General features: G+C 47.4%; 1 protein-coding gene across 1 annotated transcript in view; it reads right to left on the bottom strand.

The window, feature by feature from the left end:
* Positions 1 to 27,003, bottom strand: part of TMPRSS3 (transmembrane serine protease 3) — a 232,240-nt gene that overhangs the window by 84,729 nt on the left and 120,508 nt on the right. Inside the window, exons 8-9 of the mRNA XM_078658856.1 lie at positions 15,053 to 15,099; positions 2,946 to 2,989 (exon numbers count right to left, since the gene is read on the bottom strand). Of these exons, the coding sequence (XP_078514982.1) occupies positions 2,946 to 2,989; positions 15,053 to 15,099 (91 nt within the window). The remainder of the gene's footprint in view (positions 1 to 2,945; positions 2,990 to 15,052; positions 15,100 to 27,003) is intronic.

Here is a 27,003-nt window from a genome sequence, read left to right as displayed (position 1 = left end):
ATTTATTAAATTAAGCTCTATTTTTGTAAAATGGTATTGGAAAGTTTTTGAGTGGTATTTTCACTGTTTTACTGTTTGAAGTGTTGCATAAATACTTTACACATTGCCTCTAAGTTAAGCCTGACTGCTTAGTGAAAAGCAACCAGGGGTGTGAGCACAGGTTAATTTTGGGTTTGCTTGTACATTAACCTGACTAGGATTTCAGTTGCTGCTTGACCAGAGCTGGTTTTATGCTCTGGTCTTCCGCATTTTACAGTTGAGTTCTTTCTATATTAAAGCAAACATTGCCTGTAGCAGTACAAATGCTTACAGCCTGACATACCTTGCAAAACACCTGCACAGTATGTCTGTAAGAGTTCAAAACAGCCCAATTTTTCAAACAAGGATAACTTTCTTGGCGTTGTGATTCCTTATCTTACTCTGATCTAGGCCTTACCTGGGTATGTCTTATCTAACCTTTTATAATGTACGTACCAGGGTTTTTTTTCTCTTTTTTATTTATCTTGATTTTAAAGTAAATGAACGGTATGTTATTTTATATGTGCTTTTAAGGTCAAATTGGACGAAATAAGGTTGTTATTGAATTGAATTGATTGCATATCAAATACTTTACCATGTCTTACGTGCTTAAAAATAAACCATTAACATTAAGGGCCTAAGAAATGTATAAGTCAAATAACTTACAATGCACCAATACATAGACTAATCATAACACATCCTATTAGCCTGTACTTTTGGATAGATTAGAAAAAGGAAAAGATGAATGGAACACATCAAATAGTCCCTTAATAGCATTGACATTTAATATAAATCAAGGAAGTTTTTGCAGTTTGACAAAAGCAAAAGTTAGTTTTTAGGTCAGATGTTAACCAGAACCTGTTGTTTTACTAAAATATGGATAATATACTTGCGCATATGGGCTTACACCCACCTCTCTACATTCATTGGTCTGTCGTTTAGTTATTTACATTTTACTTCTACCCACTACAGCATATAGCATGAGGCAGGGGGTCAGCCTACTTAAGCCACTGGTTAACTTCGCTCTGAGTGACTGGATTTTGCTCTCTCACAAGGAGAACATCTGCACACAAGTTCTCTTCAATTGCAGTGTTTTTATTTTTCCTTTACAATTACTTTGGTGTTGCTTTTGTCTTTAGAGCCTAATTTGATAACAGGATGCTTCTGAAGCGCATTCCATCCATGTCAGACTCAGATCCCATCTCCTGCTAATGCTGTTGTTAATTCGTTTTGGATTGTTTTGCTTTTCTGACTACAACTATTTCACAGCATACCAAATTGTGCCCCTTTGAAACTGTTTGGTACTTTTTGTATATTAAATACTCTTTTTACTTTTTTCTTTCTTTCTCTCTCTCTTTCTTTTCTTCCTTCTCTTTCCTTCCTTCCTTCTATCTTTCTTTCTCTTTCTTTCTTTCTTTCCTTTTTTCTTTTTCCCTTTTTCCTTATTTCTTCTTCTCTTTCCTTCTCTCTATGTTTCATTCTTTCTCTCTTTCTTTCTTTCTTTCTTTCTTTCTTTCTTTCTTTCTTTCTTTCTTTCTTTCTTTCTTTCTTATTTCTTTCTTTCTTTCTTTCTTTCTTCCTTCCTTTCTTTCTCTCTTTTCCTATTTTTTTTCTTTCTCAAAGGCAAGCAGCCAATGCCAGACAGATTGACTCCCACAAGATATAGCTGCCTCCTCCTCATTTAAAAAACTGCACTGCTACCGGTACCTAGGAGAATTCTTTTAAAATCTCTTTGTATTGTTCACGGAGCCTTTCATAGGTCCCTGTTTGTTTGCGGAACAAGTTTACTAGGTACCAACCTTACCAACTGCTGCATTCTGCAGAAGCCAGTCTTTTATTATAACAAAAATTCAGACTTTCTCAAATGAGAGGCAGAGCATTCTTAGTTCAAGCTGCAAATTTGTATAACAGTCTACCTATCTCTCTGAGAAAGGCCGCAGACCTCAATCAATTTAGAAAGTTGCCTAACATCTGGTTATTTACTTTGTAAGTTATGTAGAGAAGGGATGCCATACTGTTACATTTTAGCGCCAGGTCAACTTTCAGGCAATTGTGAGCTTTAGATATGAAATAATAATAATTATGATTACCCATGTTATGTTTCAGAACTGATACTTTCAAGTAAGTGCTGCATTTAAATAAATGTAAAGGCTTTATGATATTCTTTAAAACTGTGAATCCACCTTTTTGTTGGAGATCTTTAAGCTACCTAATGATATGGATGAGTATGTCATGGGATAACAGGTAAACTGAGACATAGATGTTTATATAGATTATTGCTACCTAATATATAGACATATTGGCATACATATTTGGAATTGTGGCTAAAACAGGTAGTTTTGGCCTTATAACTAGATTAAATGGATGTCATCTGTCAAACTCCAATTTCAGTTCTTTCTTCAAGATAGTCAGATTAAATTATGGGACCATCCTTAAATCTCTAGAAACTCTTAACCAGAAAAGACTAGCTTCCTATTGTATAGACCAAGATTGCTAATCCCTTTATTATCCTTTTCATTAATAGGTATGATAATGAATTGGACAAACGTATTCTGTGACCCTAAATGAAGCTAAAATATCCACTAATCTTAGCTATGCAGGACATGCTGTCTGCAAACATTAAGCACTGAGATCCTGCATTGCCAAATATGACACTTTCAAAAAAAAAATCCCTGATCGAGCGGTCTAAAGCAACTCCAAATCAAATAACATAGGGCAAAGTTGTCATCCCTCCTTAGTGTCAAAGCTTGACTTGTCTATACTGCAGACTATGTACATTAAAACATGCTCCAGAACCTTCACATAGGACGTTTGCATTATATGAAAAGTTGCTCTTCAAAAATTCTCATTCCTAGAGTTTTAGGACTTTATTGATATATCATTTGTTGCTATACCAATAACACAATACTAAATACTTATAGACTTACCCACACATGTCAGAGAAGTTACATTGCCTGAAGTGCACTGTTCCCTGGAATGGAAAAGGAAAAGAATAACTTGCAATTACATTCTAGCATTAATTTATAATTTCAAGTTTATTCACAGTAAATCTTTCAGTTGGAAGCAGATGTGGTTTAATTTTAACTTCCTTATGTAGTTCTTTGTGCCAATGTAGACAAAGATTCAGAGGTGCAAAGTGCAGTAGTAAACATAAACATTTTGGGGCAGATCTACAAGAAGGTGCCGCAGCGCAGCACCGCAAGCACGTTGGCTGCGCCACGCAGCAGCACTTTCAGAGCACAGGAATGTGACATAATTACAATAATATGTTGCATTCCTGTGTTCTCCCCTGCGCTGGCGCACAAACAGCTGCCATGCGCCAGCGCGGGCACCCTTGCATCATGGTGCAAGGATGCCTGCGCCATGGGGAGATTGTTTTTGTGCAGGAAGGAGTACCTTCCTGCACAAAAGCAAATCACTACAAGTATTTTCCTCTTTCAATGCGTGCTGTAGAATGCAGCACGCATTGAAAGAAAAAAAATGAGGAGAAAATAAACCATTTCTCCTCATTGCACCTAGCTACGCCACCCCTAGGGGGCGTACCATACTGACGCATTTCCAGGTTTATGATTCCTCATAAATCTGGAAATGTGTCTCGTTCCATGGGTGTTGCGTGGGAACACCCACACCAACACCCATGGAACGCCCCTTACACACAAATTGCTGCATGTAAAGGGGCCATGTAAGGGTGGCTTTTCCTGTCCTTGTAAATATGGGGCAGGGAAATGCCCTGCCAATGCGTCACAAAAAGTGAGGTACTGGCAGCACAAGGGGCTTGTAAATCTGCCCCTTTCTGTGCAAAAGCAGTAAGCAGGCAGTGCAGTAGTAACTCTTGGAGAATCGTGGTACTGTGAAATGGCAGGTAAGGAATGGGCCCACCTGTTCCTGAGCTGTGTGATATCGGACTTGAACTTGAATGTTGTACTTCAGGAAGAGGTGTGGCGCCGCGACCAGGGCGACTGACTCCAGAATCTGGGGATCACGGTTCGATCCCCGGCACCGGCGGAAGATTAGCCCAGCACCATGTGACTCTGGGCAATAGCTTGCTTAATCTTCCCGACGGCCCCCAGCGCCTAGAGACCCTAACGGGTGATTGTGCGCTTTACAAATGTGGATATTATTATTATTATTATTATTATTACTTTTGCTTTGCAGTATAAGTTGGTATGATTCATTGTTAATACTCCTTTTTCAAATTTCTTACTCATTCCCTATTTATTATGCATGCTATTATGAACACAATGTATAGGCAGCCCCTGCCCTCAGACACCAGGTCTATGGCAACGTGTCCATACATGCTCAACCCGGTGACGTCAGATGGCATACGTGGTAATGTTTACACATCCTGTATGTGCTTTGGTCACACATCATCAACTTTGTCACCTGCCCCCACATTTCAGCAACATATGGATGCTGCGGTCACAGAGTTTTTGACCGCTTGTTGGCTCCTATTTGTCAATTATTGTTGGATATTACTATATTGATTAATACACAGTGTGTAACCACAGAGCACGCTAGGGCCTTGCATCTATGAGGAATGAATGACCCACTTTTGGGGTAGGAATACCTATGAGAGTGTGAAATGTCTCATGGAATGATAGAAATGCTGCATGGATATTACGTATTATTATATTCCGAGACTGCACCGTTTCTCGGACACCATTTTGTTGCAGTGTTTTCCCGCCTTCGCAAGTGCTGCATGGAAGTGCTGTGCTGTGCCGCCATCTTCTGCTTCTCTGGTCCTCTGAGACCTATCAATAGTTGCAGTATCTCATGAATTACAGCAGTCTTCCTAATGTCTTCTACCAGTGATTTATGTATGTCTTGTCGAGGGAGTTATTAGTACCCCTTTAGCCAGTGGTGGCTGGTGACATTTGAAAGTGGTGAGGCGCAAAAGTTAGGGATGAATTTTAAGTAGCGAGCAACCACTGCGTTTTCTTTTACTTTCGCCTTGTCTTAATTTTGAAAACTGTGTACCCTTATAAGGGAACACCATGGCACCAATTTGCACAGAATCACAATTTCAACTCATATATGTGACCACTGCCCTGAGCGCTCTGCAGGGAGGCCAATGATTGGATGGCCATTTATCGTGATCACCTTTTTGAGCCACTGACTGACCCTGTGAGAAACTCACAGTGCTTTCAACCACGGCTCCAGAGCTCTCAATCATGCAAACAAACCATGCACTGTACATGAGTAATGTGGTACATGAAAAAGTACATATACATACTGGAAGTGGCTAAAATTATTGTACATTATCCTGCATATTGAAATGGCACCCATGCAACACTGATAGCTTTGTCATTCAGGTAGACGACCTCCTGCTGCCAGAAAGTACCAATAATTAACCAAGAAAACATAGACTTTGCACTTAGAAAAGTAAATACTATAGTTAAATACATATGTATGTTCAGTAATTAAACTTGCACGTTTCTCCTATACTAACCAACTCAACCTGTGGAATTTTAGTTTATGAGCTAAACATCATCTGCGCCATCTTGTCCATTCCTCAGACTCACGTATGAGCATACACGACAACCATTTTAGGTACCATGGTCTCCCTGTTCACGATCGGTCACCAGCACACTTCCCTGACCCTGCAAGCCTCCCCCATGCACCCTGGCTGCCTCCGCTCTCACATGTACAAGTCATGACCTCTCCTTCCACATGACTCTGTCTCTGAGAATCACACCCCGCGCCTGACCAACACCTCCTTTCCTTCCATGAATGCCCCTCTTTCGATAAATACACTGACCCTTTCTTTCATGAATACCTCTCCTTTGATAACCCCTTCCTCTGAGCCCGATTGTCTGTACGAACCGCTGGTCATCCCTTGGCCTGAGGATACAGTTTATTGCCCACTACTGTATGCACTCAACCCTTTTCAAAGGAGCTACTATTGATCATGGTTTCCCCACCCCTTGAGATTCGATCAGGCGCACACATTCCAAAGGAATCGGCGGAACACTCAGCTGCATGATAAGCCTCCTCTTATTGTATGGGGGGTGAGGACCTCTACTGTAGCCACGTGTTGGAAAGAGCCGGAACTGGGGGGGGGTACCGGGGATGTCATCTTTCACTACTTCACAATGTCTTTATTGTAATAAAGAACGGTCTCATTCATAAACCAGTGTATAAAAGATCAGGCCTCAGAGAGGCTTTCAGAGAGCACCTCGAGACGATGCCTTGTTGTCCGATCTGATGTGTTCTGCTCCGTCGGAATAAAACGTGTTTCCTGTCTTCCTGTCTCCAGCGCCTGCCTCTTTATTTGATAATCTTCATAAGGTATTAGAGGCGTTTAACGCCGGGCAAAATTACTTAAGAAACATCGACTATATCGCCTGACCATTTTTTACTGACCTTCAACAATTGGCGTCCCAACGTGTGGGGCCCATCAGCGACACGTGGATCCGGTGGGAGAGGTCCCAACGACAGAGTGAACGCCTGCAACGATCGGAAGAGCTCCTGTCCGATAGACCCTCGTCTGACAGCCGATCATCTGAACTTCACTGGTTCCGAGCAGACCTCTCCCCGAGTGATCTACGGTCCTGACTGGGAACCATCAGGAGTGCCACGGTAGCAGCAGAGAGTAGAGGACAATCGGGCGCGAGAAACTGTCCATACGGTCCGGGTAAGGTCGTGTAAAAATATTTTATTGTTTGATTGAAAATACTAGTATTACTCTCCGAATTGTTGGTTCTCTTGGAGATTCTCTGTCTGCAAACTGAGAGGGATAAAAATATTCTCTCTTCCTTTGCATGCAGCGAGGGGTAGGTAACGCAGGCTTTTGCCCCCATTGTAATCCGTCGTGCCTATCTTTTCTCCCCCATTGATTGATTGTTTGCCCGAACATTGTTTGTTCGAGGATTGTTTTCTCGAGAATTCTCTGTCTACAAACGGGGAAGGGTAAAAAGTATTCTGTCCTCCTTTGCAGATAGTGAAGAATAGGTAACGCAGGCTTTTGCCCCCATTGTAACCCGTCGTACCTATTTCTTTCTCGCCATTGATTGTTTGATTGAACGAACATTAATTGTTCGATATTGGTTCTCTCTTTGGGTATTCCCTATTTGCGAATACTGTAGAATAGATATATTCTGTCAAGTCTTCGCGAAGTAGTGAAGGATAGGTAGTGCAGACTTTTGTCCCCATTGTAACCCGTCATGCCTATCTTCTCCCCATTGGTCAGTAGTTGGATCAGCCCGGACCGTTTATTAAAGATGAACCATCCAGCTCCATTGGAAGGCACCCCTAATAAGGACATGTTCACTAAACAAGGACTAGTCGCTATAGCTTATAGTAAGCTATGGCATAAATATACGAAAAGGGACCCCAAAAGTCAGTGGCCACTGATAGGTTCCTTTGATGATCATAAAATAAAAGCGCTAGAAGCAGCTGTTAGAATAAATAAGGCAACACCCACTATGCTCGATAGTATCGGCATGTGGCGCAAAGAAGCAGAGCAACGAAGGAAAAGAGAAGAAACAAAAATAGGGAAAGAATTGCAAAAGGCAGCCCACCTGGCAGCGAAGGAACTAGATGAAGAGATAAAAAGGAGAGAGGAAGTTAGACAATTGCAAGAATCAGGGTCAACAGGCCAATGCCCTGTTAGGACCCCCTCTGCGCTCTACCCAGAAATGCCCTCCAAACAACGGGCAAACGACGAGTTACTGCTAGGTCCTCCGATCATCTACATGCCCCCTCCTTATGCCCCCTGCCAGCCACTGGCACAGCACCTACCAGTCCTGAGTGCGGGCGAGGGTGACCCTAGCGCTAGTGCCCCGGCTCTGACGGCCTTCGCATCAGCCACATCGGGAACATCAGATGAACTCGAGACTAGCAAGCAGCTAACGGCAAGACCAAATAGGTTGAGCAAAGATGAGCGGGATGGGATTGATAAGATAGCAAAGACACTGGTAGAACGGAAAGAGAGCGAAGAATATGCGATGAATATGCACAATTCACATGCCGGTAGCCACAGACGGCATTTTATTTTACGGTTCAGCTACCACACCCTGAACGCATATGAGGATAGGTATCAGAATAAGGGTCCTGCTAAACTGACGGCTCTATATAGGAAGATCGATGTTGGAGATGGGACTGAAAGTGATGTGACGGACCTCTTCATGCAAATGCTTGAAGTCTTCCGCCACCTCACTGAACAGAAACCAGAGGTTAAGATCACAGTCTCTGAAACGGCTGAGCCCCCATTAGAAGTAGTCAACACTATGATGCCTATCAGAGAAGCCGCCCCCTACTGGGTTCCCCCAAGAGGTCAGGGAACAAACGACGATATTAACCACGCAGATGCAAAAGGGAGGGTTGTGTACAACTGGGTTTATCAACCATGGGATCGACAAGATATTTTAACCTTTAGGCAAACCCTGCCCGATTTAAGAAAGAACCCGACAGCATTTTATACTGAACTAAATACAGCCTTGGGCTCAACCATAATGACTCTAGCGGACATTGATTTGTTTTTTGGGTTATGTCTGCCGGCTGACGTGTGGAAGCAAATCCGGAAGGCCAACCACACAGATCTGTTTGGACATACCTGGAATCAACTCGGTGAACTAGATAGGCAGCGAGAGCCCGGTAAGAAACCTGTAAAAGACATACTGGAACTCCCGGACAAAATAGTGCAGAAGCTAAAGACATTGATCCCAGAGAAAAAGGTAGACTGGTCAATAGTCACGGCTTGCCGCCAGAAACCCCAGGAAGACGTATCAGAATATTTCTCCCGATTTGAGACAGTATTCTCCGACTACAGTGGCCAAGACATGACCACCGCAACCGGACAACACCTATTCGTGCAAAACTACGTAAAGGGTCTATTACAAGAGGTCTCCCAGAAGTTACAGACAAGCGAGAGTAGTTGGGGGGCCTCCAAACCTGCAGCTATCCTTCAGATGGCTCAGTATTACGAACACCAAAAGAACGAGAACGAGAGGGCGACTGAGAGAAAGAAAAAGGACTTAAAAGAACGAGTGATGATTGCTCAATTACAGGGAGTGACTAAAGTAAAGTAAAGTCCACATTTGTAAAGCGCACAATCACCCGTAAGGGTCTCTGGGCGCTGGGGGCCGTCGGGAAGATTAAGCGAGCTATTGCCCAGAGTCACATGGTGCTGGGCTGACCTGCCGCCGGAGCCGGGGATCGAACCGTGGTCCCCAGATTCCAGCGTCAGTCGCCCTGGCCGCGGCGCCACACCTCTTCCACCTAGACTAGAGGAAGGGAACAGTATAGGGGAAACTACCAGTCGAATGCCCCTAGAAATTCACGCCCTAGAGACCGCACACCCACACCCGGTGCTCCACGAACAGACCTCGATGAGAACCAGTGTGCGTTTTGCAAAGGATTTTGCCACTGGAAGTCTCAATGCCCGGTCCTCCGAGAAACAATTAAGAATAACGAGACAAGGGATATGGCAAATGGCTCCAGGACAAGAGGGCAGGGACGAGGGCACACCCACGACACCAGCAGTAACCAACCTGGCAGACCAAACACATTTGACCGCCCCCGACAGAATCAGTGCCAACAGTCTGATTGCAACAATGCCCACGACTCTGCATAGGACTGCCAGGGGCGAGGGAGGGATCCAGTCGAGCTCTGTGTTGACCAGCAAGGTCCTTACGTCACCGCTAAGGTCCTGGGTACAAAGTCTCCATTTTTGGTAGACACTGGAGCGACACGTAGTGTATTATCAAAGCGACTGATTCCAAGGGCATCCTTGTCTGGCTCACACATTACATCGATAGGTTTCGATGGAACGCCCTCCACTAATCCCCTGTCTGTACCTATCTCCTTTGACCTAGGAAACAATCCCACGGACACAACATTTCTGCTTTCCTCCAACTCCCCTGACGCCATTATGGGTATTGACTTGCTAAAACATTTCCAAGCTACTATTAGGTGTTCCCCAGATGGAGTCCGAGTCATCCTGTACGACAACCCGAGCATGTCCAGATCTGCCCCGCACGACATATGTACTCTATCACTGATGCTGACCTAACCTTGCTCGACACCCTATCCCCGTATCTATGGGCCAGAAACGATTCGGATGTAGGACGAATGATGATCGACCCTGTGCACATAACTGTTCGACCAGACGCAATACTCCCGAAACTCCCACAGTACCGGATATCGCCCGAAGGCGAGAAGGCATTGGTAGCGATTATACAGTCTCTGGTAGATGCAGGAGTGGTAGAGGAAGTGGTTAGTAATGTTTGCAACAGCCCTATCCTACCCATTGTTAAGAAGCAAGGTGAGGGAGATGAGAAAGCGTACCGCTTTATCATCGACCTGCGAGAAGTCAACAAAGTGGTGGTACCACAGTACCCCGTAGTCTCAGACATCGCCACCATTCTGACCCTCATTCCGTCCACTGCCACCACCTTCACCGTTATCGATCTCAAGAATGCATTTTTCTCTATCCCCATTCATCCAGACAGCCGTTATCTCTTCGGCTTCACCTTAAAAAAACTTTCGTATCGATTTTGTAGAGCTCCTCAGGGCTACACTGAAAGTCCCAGCATTTACAGCCATGCCCTCAAAAGACAGCTGGACGCCGTCCAGCTACCAGATGGAGTGGTGTTGATCCAATATGTCGATGATATCCTTTTGGCGGCCGACACCACTCCTCTTGCAATCACCGCCACTATCCAACTCTTGCACTTTCTTGCGGAGAATGGCCACAAAGTCTCCAAAAAGAAACTGCAGTTCTGTCAACCTCAAGTGACATACCTAGGCCATCTCCTGTCCAAAGAAGGGAGGAAACTTACGCCCGACCGAATCCAAACCATCCTAGACACCCCCATCCCAAAAACACAGAAGCAAGTCCGTTCATTGGTGGGCCTTACCTCTTTTTGCCGACAATGGTTACCAAATTTCAGTCTCATCATAAAACCCCTACTTTCCCTGTTGGCCAAAGATGTTCTCTTCCCACTCCCTTGGACCCCCGAATGCAAAGCATCCTTTAAGGAGTTGCGAGACGCCCTTTGCTCGGCACCCGTCCTAGGAACACCAGATTACTCCAAGTCCTTCTCTCTCTTCACTCACGAAAGGGAGGGATGTGCATTGTCTGTTCTAACTCAGCCCATCGGCTCCAAACAACGCCCTTGTGCCTACTTCTCTGCCACTCTTGACCCAGTCGCCAGAGCTTTACCTGCCTGCCTTCGAGCAGTAGCCGCCGCTGCTGTCTCTATCCGTCAGAGTGAGGGAATTGTACTTTCAAACTCTCTCACGGTGTTAGTACCCCACGCAGTTGACACCCTTTTGAACCAGACCAAGACCCAACACCTGACTAGTGCACGACTGACGGGATACGAATTGACTCTACTTGCACCCCACATCACTCTTAAGAGATGCACGACTTTGAATCCTGCTACATTGTTGCCCTTGCCTGAAAATGACCCCGATGTGCCCCCTATACACGACTGTGTGACCCTCACGGACGAACAGACCAGAAGTAGAATTGACCTCAGAGACACTGCTTTTACAGACCCTGATGGAGAACTATGGGTAGACGGTTCTTGTATCAAACTCCTAGACGGCACCACCTCAGCTGCCTATGCGGTGACGACCGCCCGAACAGTAGTTGAAACAGCTCGCATCACACAACGATCCGCACAGGCGGCAGAACTAATTGCTCTCACACGAGCATGTATCATAGCAGCAGGAACCACAGCGAACATTTACACGGACAGTCAGTATGCCTTTGGGGTGGTTCATCATTTTGGGCTCTTATGGAGGGAAAGGGGATTCCTGACGTCCCACGGCACACCCATTCTCCACCGAGATCTAGTCTCCGCCCTGATTGAAGCAGTTCTCCTCCCCGAACGATTAGCAGTGATCAAATGCCAGGCACACAAGAAGGTGACGGACTTAGTTGGACAGGGAAACGCACTGGCCGACATCACTGCCCGAACCACAGCTGAGAATAGGACGACATGTTTTCAGAAAAGGGGGTGGTGATGAACAGAGTGCCTGAATTAAGCAGACCACTCTTACCCAGTCCAAAGATCAGGGCTTGATCCATCACCGTTTTTTAGCTCACTGCACCATCCCAGCTCAGAACTTGGCTATATGCAAATTAGTCTGTTCCTGTCCCAGTGCATGATGGGAACAGGGCAAACCAAACTACCAAGCCAATTCTTGTACTGGGAAGGAAACAAGCTTCCGGGGACCGGTTTCTGCCATTTCAGGTGTCGTCGGCCCGGCTTGCTTGAATCCTGATGGTGCAATGAGCAAGGGACTCACATCTGAGTATACCCTTCCACGCTTATGGTGGACAAAATGTTTTCAGAAAAGGGGGTGGTGATGAACAGAGTGCCTGAATTAAGCAGACCACTCTTACCCAGTCCAAAGATCAGGGCTTGATCCATCACCGTTTTTTTGCTCACTGCACCATCCCAGCTCAGAACTTGGCTATATGCAAATTAGTCTGTTCCTGTCCCAGTGCATGATGGGAACAGGGCAAACCAAACTACCAAGCCAATTCTTGTACTGGGAAGGAAACAAGCTTCCGGGGACCGGTTTCTGCCATTTCAGGCGTCGTCGGCCCGGCTTGCTTGAATCCTGATGGTGCAATGAGCAAGGGACTCACATCTGAGTATACCCTTCCACGCTTATGGTGGACAAAATGTTTTCAGAAAAGGGGGTGGTGATGAACAGAGTGCCTGAATTAAGCAGACCACTCTTACCCAGTCCAAAGATCAGGGCTTGATCCATCACCGTTTTTTAGCTCACTGCACCATCCCAGCTCAGAACTTGGCTATATGCAAATTAGTCTGTTCCTGTCCCAGTGCATGATGGGAACAGGGCAAACCAAACTACCAAGCCAATTCTTGTACTGGGAAGGAAACAAGCTTCCGGGGACCGGTTTCTGCCATTTCAGGCGCCGTCGGCCCGGCTTGCTTGAATCCTGATGGTGCAATGAGCAAGGGACTCACATCTGAGTATACCCTTCCACGCTTATGGTAGAAAAAATGTTTTCAGAAAAGGGGGTGGTGATGAACAGAGTGCCTGAATTAAGCAGACCACTCTTACCCAGTCCAAAGATCAGGGCTTGATCCATCACCGTTTTTTAGCTCACTGCACCATCCCAGCTCAGAACTTGGCTATATGCAAATTAGTCTGTTCCTGTCCCAGTGCATGATGGGAACAGGGCAAACCAAACTACCAAGCCAATTCTTGTACTGGGAAGGAAACAAGCTTCCGGGGACCGGTTTCTGCCATTTCAGGCGTCGTCGGCCCGGCTTGCTTGAATCCTGATGGTGCAATGAGCAAGGGACTCACATCTGAGTATACCCTTCCACGCTTATGGTGGACAAAATGTTTTCAGAAAAGGGGGTGGTGATGAACAGAGTGCCTGAATTAAGCAGACCACTCTTACCCAGTCCAAAGATCAGGGCTTGATCCATCACCGTTTTTTAGCTCACTGCACCATCCCAGCTCAGAACTTGGCTATATGCAAATTAGTCTGTTCCTGTCCCAGTGCATGATGGGAACAGGGCAAACCAAACTACCAAGCCAATTCTTGTACTGGGAAGGAAACAAGCTTCCGGGGACCGGTTTCTGCCATTTCAGGCGTCGTCGGCCCGGCTTGCTTGAATCCTGGTGGTGCAATGAGCAAGGGACTCACATCTGAGTATACCCTTCCACGCTTATGGTGGACAAAATGTTTTCAGAAAAGGGGGTGGTGATGAACAGAGTGCCTGAATTAAGCAGACCACTCTTACCCAGTCCAAAGATCAGGGCTTGATCCATCACCGTTTTTTAGCTCACTGCACCATCCCAGCTCAGAACTTGGCTATATGCAAATTAGTCTGTTCCTGTCCCAGTGCATGATGGGAACAGGGCAAACCAAACTACCAAGCCAATTCTTGTACTGGGAAGGAAACAAGCTTCCGGGGACCGGTTTCTGCCATTTCAGGCGTCGTCGGCCCGGCTTGCTTGAATCCTGATGGTGCAATGAGCAAGGGACTCACATCTGAGTATACCTTTCCACGCTTATGGTGGACAAAATGTTTTCAGAAAAGGGGGTGGTGATGAACAGAGTGCCTGAATTAAGCAGACCACTCTTACCCAGTCCAAAGATCAGGGCTTGATCCATCACCGTTTTTTAGCTCACTGCACCATCCCAGCTCAGAACTTGGCTATATGCAAATTAGTCTGTTCCTGTCCCAGTGCATGATGGGAACAGGGCAAACCAAACTACCAAGCCAATTCTTGTACTGGGAAGGAAACAAGGTTCCGGGGACCGGTTTCTGCCATTTCAGGCGTCGTCGGCCCGGCTTGCTTGAATCCTGATGGTGCAATGAGCAAGGGACTCACATCTGAGTATACCCTTCCACGCTTATGGTGGACAAAATGTTTTCAGAAAAGGGGGTGGTGATGAACAGAGTGCCTGAATTAAGCAGACCACTCTTACCCAGTCCAAAGATCAGGGCTTGATCCATCACCGTTTTTTAGCTCACTGCACCATCCCAGCTCAGAACTTGGCTATATGCAAATTAGTCTGTTCCTGTCCCAGTGCATGATGGGAACAGGGCAAACCAAACTACCAAGCCAATTCTTGTACTGGGAAGGAAACAAGCTTCCGGGGACCGGTTTCTGCCATTTCAGGCGTCGTCGGCCCGGCTTGCTTGAATCCTGATGGTGCAATGAGCAAGGGACTCACATCTGAGTATACCCTTCCACGCTTATGGTGGACAAAATGTTTTCAGAAAAAGGGGTGAGGCATGGGCGGATTTTGCGGATCCACGATTCACGAATTTGCGGATTCACGGATCGTGGATCCGCAAAATCCGCGGATTTAGCGGATCTGCGGATTTGGGGGCGGGGCTTCCTCAAGTGTGTTGGTGGGGCCAAACGGACGGGGCTTCCATGCGAGCGCACATGCCTCTTGTGTGTATTAAAGGTCAGAGATCGATCAGAGCAGCAGATTAAGAGACAGAAGCCCCCTGGTCACAGGAACAGCACGGGGGTTGCGCTCGTGAAAGTCAAAGATGCAAATGCATCTGGGCAGCATCACAGCGGATTTTCGATGGTATATTTGTGAAGAAGGCACATCTGCCCAGCCTCCCAACGCTCACAATTTTTTTTGGGCTGATGAATGAGTCACTGCATTTGCACTTCAACTAGTTCCAGCGACCAAGTGTGTGTTACTATGCAATCGCGCCGAAGTGCGCAGGGGTCCCTGGAGTGAAATGGCCATCATAGTGGGTAAATGGCGGGAAGACGGTGCACACCTCGAGTGTGTGGGCGGGGCCAAACGGACGGGGGCGCTCACGATTATTTTTGGGCTGATGAATGAGTCACTGAATTTAAGCTTCAACTAGGGCACATGCGTTATTGATATCTGCAAGTGTTTCCTGTTGAGGTTTTTTTTTTGTGCCAGGACCGTCGTGCCAGAATGAACCCTGCCCTTCATATTTATTCAAGAAGAAGACACCATGTAAATAATTTACGATGGCGCCGGCAAGCTGCCAGCGCCATCCTGCAAAAGTTACTTAATTAGCTTCAACAGGAAGCTCCAACTGATAAAATAAAGCAGGCGCTCGAGCCCCTGCTTTATCTTATCTGTTAGAGCTTCCTGTCGAAGCTAATTAAGTAACCATTTGAGGATGGCGCTGGCAGCTTGCCGGCGCCATCGTAAATTATTTACATGGGGCTTGAACTTTTGACCGCAAAATCCGCTCCGATCGCGGATTGCGGATTCTCGGTAAATTCGCGAGAGTTCGCGGATCGCGGATTTACCGAAAATCCGAAAAATCCGCGATCGGAGCGGATTTTGCGCTCATGCTTAGTGGTGATGAACAGAGTGCCTGAATTAAGCAGACCACTCTTACCCAGTCCAAAGATCAGGGCTTGATCCATCACCGTTTTTTAGCTCACTGCACCATCCCAGCTCAGAACTTGGCTATATGCAAATTAGTCTGTTCCTGTCCCAGTGCATGATGGGAACAGGGCAAACCAAACTACCAAGCCAATTCTTGTACTGGGAAGGAAACAAGCTTCCGGGGACCGGTTTCTGCCATTTCAGGCGTCGTCGGCCCGGCTTGCTTGAATCCTGATGGTGCAATGAGCAAGGGACTCACATCTGAGTATACCCTTCCACGCTTATGGTGGACAAAATGTTTTCAGAAAAGGGGGTGGTGATGAAGAGAGTGCCTGAATTAAGCAGACCACTCTTACCCAGTCCAAAGATCAGGGCTTGATCCATCACCGTTTTTTAGCTCACTGCACCATCCCAGCTCAGAACTTGGCTATATGCAAATTAGTCTGTTCCTGTCCCAGTGCATGATGGGAACAGGGCAAACCAAACTACCAAGCCAATTCTTGTACTGGGAAGGAAACAAGCTTCCGGGGACCGGTTTCTGCCATTTCAGGCGTCGTCGGCCCGGCTTGCTTGAATCCTGATGGTGCAATGAGCAAGGGACTCACATCTGAGTATACCCTTCCACGCTTATGGTGGACAAAATGTTTTCAGAAAAGGGGGTGGTGATGAAGAGAGTGCCTGAATTAAGCAGACCACTCTTACCCAGTCCAAAGATCAGGGCTTGATCCATCACCGTTTTTTAGCTCACTGCACCATCCCAGCTCAGAACTTGGCTATATGCAAATTAGTCTGTTCCTGTCCCAGTGCATGATGGGAACAGGGCAAACCAAACTACCAAGCCAATTCTTGTACTGGGAAGGAAACAAGCTTCCGGGGACCGGTTTCTGCCATTTCAGGCGTCGTCGGCCCGGCTTGCTTGAATCCTGATGGTGCAATGAGCAAGGGACTCACATCTGAGTATACCCTTCCACGCTTATGGTGGACAAAATGTTTTCAGAAAAGGGGGTGATGATGAACAGAGTGCCTGAATTAAGCAGACCACTCTTACCCAGTCCAAAGATCAGGGCTTGATCCATCACCGTTTTTTAGCTCACTGCACCATCCCAGCTCAGAACTTGGCTATATGCAAATTAGTCTGTTCCTGTCCCAGTGCATGATGGGAACAGGGCAAACCAAACTACCAAGCCGATTCTTGTGCTGGGAAGGAAACAAGCTTCCGGGGACCGGTTTCTGCCATTTCAGGCGTCGTCGGCCCGGCTTGCTTGAATCCTGATGGTGCAATGAGCAAGGGACTCACATCTGAGTATACCCTTCCACGCTTATGGTGGACAAAATGTTTTCAGAAAAGGGGGTGGTGATGAAGAGAGTGCCTGAATTAAGCAGACCACTCTTACCCAGTCCAAATATCAGGGCTTGATCCATCACCGTTTTTTAGCTCACTGCACCATCCCAGCTCAGTTCTTGGCTATATGCAAATTAGTCTGTTCCTGTCCCAGTGCATGATGGGAACAGGGCAAACCAAACTACCAAGCCAATTCTTGTACTGGGAAGGAAACAAACTTCCGGGGACCGGTTTCTGCCATTTCAGGCGTCGTCGGCCCGACTTTCTTGAATCCTGATGGTGCAATGAGCAAGGGACTCACATCTGAGTATACCCTTCCACGCTTATGGTGGACAAAATGTTTTCAGAAAAGGGGGTGGTGATGAACAGAGTGCCTGAATTAAGCAGACCACTCTTACCCAGTCCAAAGATCAGGGCTTGATCCATCACCGTTTTTTAGCTCACTGCACCATCCCAGCTCAGAACTTGGCTATATGCAAATTAGTCTGTTCCTGTCCCAGTGCATGATGGGAACAGGGCAAACCAAACTACCAAGCCAATTCTTGTACTGGGAAGGAAACAAGCTTACGGGGACCGGTTTCTGCCATTTCAGGCGTCGTCAGCCCGGCTTGCTTGAATCCTGATGGTGCAATGAGCAAGGGACTCACATCTGAGTATACCCTTCCACGCTTATGGTGGACAAAATGTTTTCAGAAAAGGGGGTGGTGATGAACAGAGTGCCTGAATTAAGCAGACCACTCTTACCCAGTCCAAAGATCAGGGCTTGATCCATCACCGTTTTTTAGCTCACTGCACCATCCCAGCTCAGAACTTGGCTATATGCAAATTAGTCTGTTCCTGTCCCAGTGCATGATGGGAACAGGGCAAACCAAACTACCAAGCCAATTCTTGTACTGGGAAGGAAACAAGCTTACGGGGACCGGTTTCTACCATTACAGGCGTCGTCAGCCCGGCTTGCTTGAATCCTGATGGTGCAATGAGCAAGGGACTCACATCTGAGTATACCCTTCCACGCTTATGGTGGACAAAATGTTTTCAGAAAAGGGGGTGGTGATGAACAGAGTGCCTGAATTAAGCAGACCACTCTTACCCAGTCCAAAGATCAGGGCTTGATCCATCACCGTTTTTTAGCTCACTGCACCATCCCAGCTCAGAACTTGGCTATATGCAAATTAGTCTGTTCCTGTCCCAGTGCATGATGGGAACAGGGCAAACCAAACTACCAAGCCAATTCTTGTACTGGGAAGGAAACAAGCTTCCGGGGACCGGTTTCTGCCATTTCAGGCGTCGTCGGCCCGGCTTGCTTGAATCCTGATGGTGCAATGAGCAAGGGACTCACATCTGAGTATACCCTTCCACGCTTATGGTGGACAAAATGTTTTCAGAAAAGGGGGTGGTGATGAACAGAGTGCCTGAATTAAGCAGACCACTCTTACCCAGTCCAAAGATCAGGGCTTGATCCATCACCGTTTTTTAGCTCACTGCACCATCCCAGCTCAGAACTTGGCTATATGCAAATTAGTCTGTTCCTCTCCCAGTGCATGATGGGAACAGGGCAAACCAAACTACCAAGCCAATTCTTGTACTGGGAAGGAAACAAGCTTCCGGGGACCGGTTTCTGCCATTTCAGGCGTCGTCGGCCCGGCTTGCTTGAATCCTGATGGTGCAATGAGCAAGGGACTCACATCTGAGTATACCCTTCCACGCTTATGGTGGACAAAATGTTTTCAGAAAAGGGGGTGGTGATGAACAGAGTGCCTGAATTAAGCAGACCACTCTTACCCAGTCCAAAGATCAGGGCTTGATCCATCACCGTTTTTTAGCTCACTGCACCATCCCAGCTCAGAACTTGGCTATATGCAAATTAGTCTGTTCCTGTCCCAGTGCATGATGGGAACAGGGCAAACCAAACTACCAAGCCAATTCTTGTACTGGGAAGGAAACAAGCTTCCGGGGACCGGTTTCTGCCATTTCAGGCGTCGTCGGCCCGGCTTGCTTGAATCCTGATGGTGCAATGAGCAAGGGACTCACATCTGAGTATACCCTTCCACGCTTATGGTGGACAAAATGTTTTCGGAAAAGGGGGTGGTGATGAACAGAGTGCCTGAATTAAGCAGACCACTCTTACCCAGTCCAAAGATCAGGGCTTGATCCATCACCGTTTTTTAGCTCACTGCACCATCCCAGCTCAGAACTTGGCTATATGCAAATTAGTCTGTTCCTGTCCCAGTGCATGATGGGAACAGGGCAAACCAAACTACCAAGCCAATTCTTGTACTGGGAAGGAAACAAGCTTCCGGGGACCGGTTTCTGCCATTTCAGGCGTCGTCGGCCCGGCTTGCTTGAATCCTGATGGTGCAATGAGCAAGGGACTCACATCTGAGTATACCCTTCCACGCTTATGGTGGACAAAATGTTTTCAGAAAAGGGGGTGGTGATGAACAGAGTGCCTGAATTAAGCAGACCACTCTTACCCAGTCCAAAGATCAGGGCTTGATCCATCACCGTTTTTTAGCTCACTGCACCATCCCAGCTCAGAACTTGGCTATATGCAAATTAGTCTGTTCCTGTCCCAGTGCATGATGGGAACAGGGCAAACCAAACTACCAAGCCAATTCTTGTACTGGGAAGGAAACAAGCTTCCGGGGACCGGTTTCTGCCATTTCAGGCGTCGTCGGCCCGGCTTGCTTGAATCCTGATGGTGCAATGAGCAAGGGACTCACATCTGAGTATACCCTTCCACGCTTATGGTGGACAAAATGTTTTCAGAAAAGGGGGTGGTGATGAACAGAGTGCCTGAATTAAGCAGACCACTCTTACCCAGTCCAAAGATCAGGGCTTGATCCATCACCGTTTTTTAGCTCACTGCACCATCCCAGCTCAGAACTTGGCTATATGCAAATTAGTCTGTTCCTGTCCCAGTGCATGATGGGAACAGGGCAAACCAAACTACCAAGCCAATTCTTGTACTGGGAAGGAAACAAGCTTCCGGGGACCGGTTTCTGCCATTTCAGGCGTCGTCGGCCCGGCTTGCTTGAATCCTGATGGTGCAATGAGCAAGGGACTCACATCTGAGTATACCCTTCCACGCTTATGGTGGACAAAATGTTTTCAGAAAAGGGGGTGGTGATGAACAGAGTGCCTGAATTAAGCAGACCACTCCTACCCAGTCCAAAGATCAGGGCTTGATCCATCACCGTTTTTTAGCTCACTGCACCATCCCAGCTCAGAACTTGGCTATATGCAAATTAGTCTGTTCCTGTCCCAGTGCATGATGGGAACAGGGCAAACCAAACTACCAAGCCAATTCTTGTATTGGGAAGGAAACAAGCTTCCGGGGACCGGTTTCTGCCATTTCAGGCGTCGTCGGCCCGGCTTGCTTGAATCCTGATGGTGCAATGAGCAAGGGACTCACATCTGAGCATACCCTTCCACGCTTATGGTGGACAAAATGTTTTCAGAAAAGGGGGTGGTGATGAACAGAGTGCCTGAATTAAGCAGACCACTCTTACCCAGTCCAAAGATCAGGGCTTGATCCATCACCGTTTTTTAGCTCACTGCACCATCCCAGCTCAGAACTTGGCTATATGCAAATTAGTCTGTTCCTGTCCCAGTGCATGATGGGAACAGGGCAAACCAAACTACCAAGCCAATTCTTGTACTGGGAAGGAAACAAGCTTCAGGGGACCGGTTTCTGCCATTTCAGGCGTCGTCGGCCCGGCTTGCTTGAATCCTGATGGTGCAATGAGCAAGGGACTCACATCTGAGTATACCCTTCCACGCTTATGGTGGACAAAATGTTTTCAGAAAAGGGGGTGGTGATGAACAGAGTGCCTGAATTAAGCAGACCACTCTTACCCAGTCCAAAGATCAGGGCTTGATCCATCACCATTTTTTAGCTCACTGCACCATCCCAGCTCAGAACTTGGCTATATGCAAATTAGTCTGTTCCTGTCCCAGTGCATGATGGGAACAGGGCAAACCAAACTACCAAGCCAATTCTTGTACTGGGAAGGAAACAAGCTTCCGGGGACCGGTTTCTGCCATTTCAGGCGTCGTCGGCCCGGCTTGCTTGAATCCTGATGGTGCAATGAGCAAGGGACTCACATCTGAGTATACCCTTCCACGCTTATGGTGGACAAAATGTTTTCAGAAAAGGGGGTGGTGATGAACAGAGTGCCTGAATTAAGCAGACCACTCTTACCCAGTCCAAAGATCAGGGCTTGATCCATCACCGTTTTTTAGCTCACTGCACCATCCCAGCTCAGAACTTGGCTATATGCAAATTAGTCTGTTCCTGTCCCAGTGCATGATGGGAACAGGGCAAACCAAACTACCAAGCCAATTCTTGTACTGGGAAGGAAACAAGCTTCCGGGGACCGGTTTCTGCCATTTCAGGCGTCGTCGGCCCGGCTTGCTTGAATCCTGATGGTGCAATGAGCAAGGGACTCACAACTGAGTATACCCTTCCACGCTTATGGTGGACAAAATGTTTTCAGAAAAGGGGGTGGTGATGAACAGAGTGCCTGAATTAAGCAGACCACTCTTACCCAGTCCAAAGATCAGGGCTTGATCCATCACCGTTTTTTAGCTCACTGCACCATCCCACCTCAGAACTTGGCTATATGCAAATTAGTCTGTTCCTGTCCCAGTGCATGATGGGAACAGGGCAAACCAAACTACCAAGCCAATTCTTGTACTGGGAAGGAAACAAGCTTCCGGGGACCGGTTTCTGCCATTTCAGGCGTCGTCGGCCCGGCTTGCTTGAATCCTGATGGTGCAATGAGCAAGGGACTCACATCTGAGTATACCCTTCCACGCTTATGGTGGACAAAATGTTTTCAGAAAAGGGGGTGGTGATGAACAGAGTGCCTGAATTAAGCAGACCACTCTTACCCAGTCCAAAGATCAGGGCTTGATCCATCACCGTTTTTTAGCTCACTGCACCATCCCAGCTCAGAACTTGGCTATATGCAAATTAGTCTGTTCCTGTCCCAGTGCATGATGGGAACAGGGCAAACCAAACTACCAAGCCAATTCTTGTACTGGGAAGGAAACAAGCTTCCGGGGACCGGTTTCTGCCATTTCAGGCGGCGTCGGCCCGGCTTGCTTGAATCCTGATGGTGCAATGAGCAAGGGACTCACATCTGAGTATACCCTTCCACGCTTATGGTGGACAAAATGTTTTCAGAAAAGGGGGTGGTGATGAACAGTGTGCCTGAATTAAGCAGACCACTCTTACCCAGTCCAAAGATCAGGGCTTGATCCATCACCGTTTTTTAGCTCACTGCACCATCCCAGCTCAGAACTTGGCTATATGCAAATTAGTCTGTTCCTGTCCCAGTGCATGATGGGAACAGGGCAAACCAAACTACCAAGCCAATTCTTGTACTGGGAAGGAAACAAGCTTCCGGGGACCGGTTTCTGCCATTTCAGGCGTCGTCGGCCCGGCTTGCTTGAATCCTGATGGTGCAATGAGCAAGGGACTCACATCTGAGTATACCCTTCCACGCTTATGGTGGACAAAATGTTTTCAGAAAAGGGGGTGGTGATGAACAGAGTGCCTGAATTAAGCAGACCACTCTTACCCAGTCCAAAGATCAGGGCTTGATCCATCACCGTTTTTTAGCTCACTGCACCATCCCAGCTCAGAACTTGGCTATATGCAAATTAGTCTGTTCCTGTCCCAGTGCATGATGGGAACAGGGCAAACCAAACTACCAAGCCAATTCTTGTACTGGGAAGGAAACAAGCTTCCGGGGACCGGTTTCTGCCATTTCAGGCGTCGTCGGCCCGGCTTGCTTGAATCCTGATGGTGCAATGAGCAAGGGACTCACATCTGAGTATACCCTTCCACGCTTATGGTGGACAAAATGTTTTCAGAAAAGGGGGTGGTGATGAACAGAGTGCCTGAATTAAGCAGACCACTCTTACCCAGTCCAAAGATCAGGGCTTGATCCATCACCGTTTTTTAGCTCACTGCCCCGTCCCAGCTCAGAACTTGGCTATATGCAAATTAGTCTGTTCCTGTCCCAGTGCATGATGGGAACAGGGCAAACCAAACTACCAAGCCAATTCTTGTACTGGGGAGGAAACAAGCTTCCGGGGACCGGTTTCTGCCATTTCAGGCGTCGTCGGCCCGGCTTGCTTGAATCCTGATGGTGCAATGAGCAAGGGACTCACATCTGAGTATACCCTTCCACGCTTATGGTGGACAAAATGTTTTCAGAAAAGGGGGTGGTGATGAACAGAGTGCCTGAATTAAGCAGACCACTCTTACCCAGTCCAAAGATCAGGGCTTGATCCATCACCGTTTTTTAGCTCACTGCACCATCCCAGCTCAGAACTTGGCTATATGCAAATTAGTCTGTTCCTGTCCCAGTGCATGATGGGAACAGGGCAAACCAAACTACCAAGCCAATTCTTGTACTGGGAAGGAAACAAGCTTCCGGGGACCGGTTTCTGCCATTTCAGGCGTCGTCGGCCCGGCTTGCTTGAATCCTGATGGTGCAATGAGCAAGGGACTCACATCTGAGTATACCCTTCCACGCTTATGGTGGACAAAATGTTTTCAGAAAAGGGGGTGGTGATGAACAGAGTGCCTGAATTAAGCAGACCACTCTTACCCAGTCCAAAGATCAGGGCTTGATCCATCACCGTTTTTTAGCTCACTGCACCATCCCAGCTCAGAACTTGGCTATATGCAAATTAGTCTGTTCCTGTCCCAGTGCATGATGGGAACAGGGCAAACCAAACTACCAAGCCAATTCTTGTACTGGGAAGGAAACAAGCTTCCGGGGACCGGTTTCTGCCATTTCAGGCGTCGTCGGCCCGGCTTGCTTGAATCCTGATGGTGCAATGAGCAAGGGACTCACATCTGAGTATACCCTTCCACGCTTATGGTGGACAAAATGTTTTCAGAAAAGGGGGTGGTGATGAACAGGGTGCCTGAATTAAGCAGACCACTCTTACCCAGTCCAAATATCAGGGCTTGATCCATCACCGTTTTTTAGCTCACTGCACCGTCCCAGCTCAGAACTTGGCTATATGCAAATTAGTCTGTTCCTGTCCCAGTGCATGATGGGAACAGGGCAAACCAAACTACCAAGCCAATTCTTGTACTGGGAAGGAAACAAGCTTCCGGGGACCGGTTTCTGCCATTTCAGGCGTCGTCGGCCCGGCTTGCTTGAATCCTGATGGTGCAATGAGCAAGGGACTCACATCTGAGTATACCCTTCCACGCTTATGGTGGACAAAATGTTTTCAGAAAAGGGGGTGGTGATGAACAGAGTGCCTGAATTAAGCAGACCACTCTTACCCAGTCCAAAGATCAGGGCTTGATCCATCACCGTTTTTTAGCTCACTGCACCATCCCAGCTCAGAACTTGGCTATATGCAAATTAGTCTGTTCGTGTCCCAGTGCATGATGGGAACAGGGCAAACCAAACTACCAAGCCAATTCTTGTACTGGGAAGGAAACAAGCTTCCGGGGACCGGTTTCTGCCATTTCAGGCGTCGTCGGCCCGGCTTGCTTGAATCCTGATGGTGCAATGAGCAAGGGACTCACATCTGAGTATACCCTTCCACGCTTATGGTGGACAAAATGTTTTCAGAAAAGGGGGTGGTGATGAACAGAGTGCCTGAATTAAGCAGACCACTCTTACCCAGTCCAAAGATCAGGGCTTGATCCATCACCGTTTTTTAGCTCACTGCACCATCCCAGCTCAGAACTTGGCTATATGCAAATTAGTCTGTTCCTGTCCCAGTGCATGATGGGAACAGGGCAAACCAAACTACCAAGCCAATTCTTGTACTGGGAAGGAAACAAGCTTCCGGGGACCGGTTTCTGCCATTTCAGGCGTCGTCGGCCCGGCTTGCTTGAATCCTGATGGTGCAATGAGCAAGGGACTCACATCTGAGTATACCCTTCCACGCTTATGGTGGACAAAATGTTTTCAGAAAAGGGGGTGGTGATGAACAGAGTGCCTGAATTAAGCAGACCACTCTTACCCAGTCCAAAGATCAGGGCTTGATCCATCACCGTTTTTTAGCTCACTGCACCATCCCAGCTCAGAACTTGGCTATATGCAAATTAGTCTGTTCCTGTCCCAGTGCATGATGGGAACAGGGCAAACCAAACTACCAAGCCAATTCTTGTACTGGGAAGGAAACAAGCTTCCGGGGACCGTTTTCTTCCATTTCAGGCGTCGTCGGCCCGGCTTGCTTGAATCCTGATGGTGCAATAAGCAAGGGACTCACATCTGAGTATACCCTTCCACGCTTATGGTGGACAAAATGTTTTCAGAAAAGGGGGTGGTGATGAACAGAGTGCCTGAATTAAGCAGACCACTCTTACCCAGTCCAAAGATCAGGGCTTGATCCATCACCGTTTTTTAGCTCACTGCACCATCCCAGCTCAGAACTTGGCTATATGCAAATTAGTCTGTTCCTGTCCCAGTGCATGCTGGGAACAGGGCAAACCAAACTACCAAGCCAATTCTTGTATTGGGAAGGAAACAAGCTTCCGGGGACCGGTTTCTGCCATTTCAGGCGTCGTCGGCCCGGCTTGCTTGAATCCTGATGGTGCAATGAGCAAGGGACTCACATCTGAGTATACCCTTCCACGCTTATGGTGGACAAAATGTTTTCAGAAAAGGGGGTGGTGATGAACAGAGTGCCTGAATTAAGCAGACCACTCTTACCCAGTCCAAAGATCAGGGCTTGATCCATCACCGTTTTTTAGCTCACTGCACCATCCCAGCTCAGAACTTGGCTATATGCAAATTAGTCTGTTCCTGTCCCAGTGCATGATGGGAACAGGGCAAACCAAACTACCAAGCCAATTCTTGTACTGGGAAGGAAACAAGCTTCCGGGGACCGGTTTCTGCCATTTCAGGCGTCGTCGGCCCGGCTTGCTTGAATCCTGATGGTGCAATGAGCAAGGGACTCACATCTGAGTATACCCTTCCACGCTTATGGTGGACAAAATGTTTTCAGAAAAGGGGGTGGTGATGAACAGAGTGCCTGAATTAAGCAGACCACTCTTACCCAGTCCAAAGATCAGGGCTTGATCCATCACCGTTTTTTAGCTCACTGCACCATCCCAGCTCAGAACTTGGCTATATGCAAATTAGTCTGTTCCTGTCCCAGTGCATGATGGGAACAGGGCAAACCAAACTACCAAGCCAATTCTTGTACTGGGAAGGAAACAAGCTTCCGGGGACCGGTTTCTGCCATTTCAGGCGTCGTCGGCCCGGCTTGCTTGAATCCTGATGGTGCAATGAGCAAGGGACTCACATCTGAGTATACCCTTCCACGCTTATGGTGGACAAAATGTTTTCAGAAAAGGGGGTGGTGATGAACAGAGTGCCTGAATTAAGCAGACCACTCTTACCCAGTCCAAAGATCAGGGCTTGATCCATCACCGTTTTTTAGCTCACTGCACCATCCCAGCTCAGAACTTGGCTATATGCAAATTAGTCTGTTCCTGTCCCAGTGCATGATGGGAACAGGGCAAACCAAACTACCAAGCCAATTCTTGTACTGGGAAGGAAACAAGCTTCCGGGGACCGGTTTCTGCCATTTCAGGCGGCGTCGGCCCGGCTTGCTTGAATCCTGATGGTGCAATGAGCAAGGGACTCACATCTGAGTATACCCTTCCACGCTTATGGTGGACAAAATGTTTTCAGAAAAGGGGGTGGTGATGAACAGTGTGCCTGAATTAAGCAGACCACTCTTACCCAGTCCAAAGATCAGGGCTTGATCCATCACCGTTTTTTAGCTCACTGCATCATCCCAGCTC

The sequence above is a fragment of the Lissotriton helveticus genome, chromosome 8 (genome assembly GCF_964261635.1).
Source record: "Lissotriton helveticus chromosome 8, aLisHel1.1, whole genome shotgun sequence".
NCBI classification, from domain to species: domain Eukaryota; kingdom Metazoa; phylum Chordata; class Amphibia; order Caudata; family Salamandridae; genus Lissotriton; species Lissotriton helveticus.
This window is presented reverse-complemented; position numbering and strand designations above follow the sequence as displayed.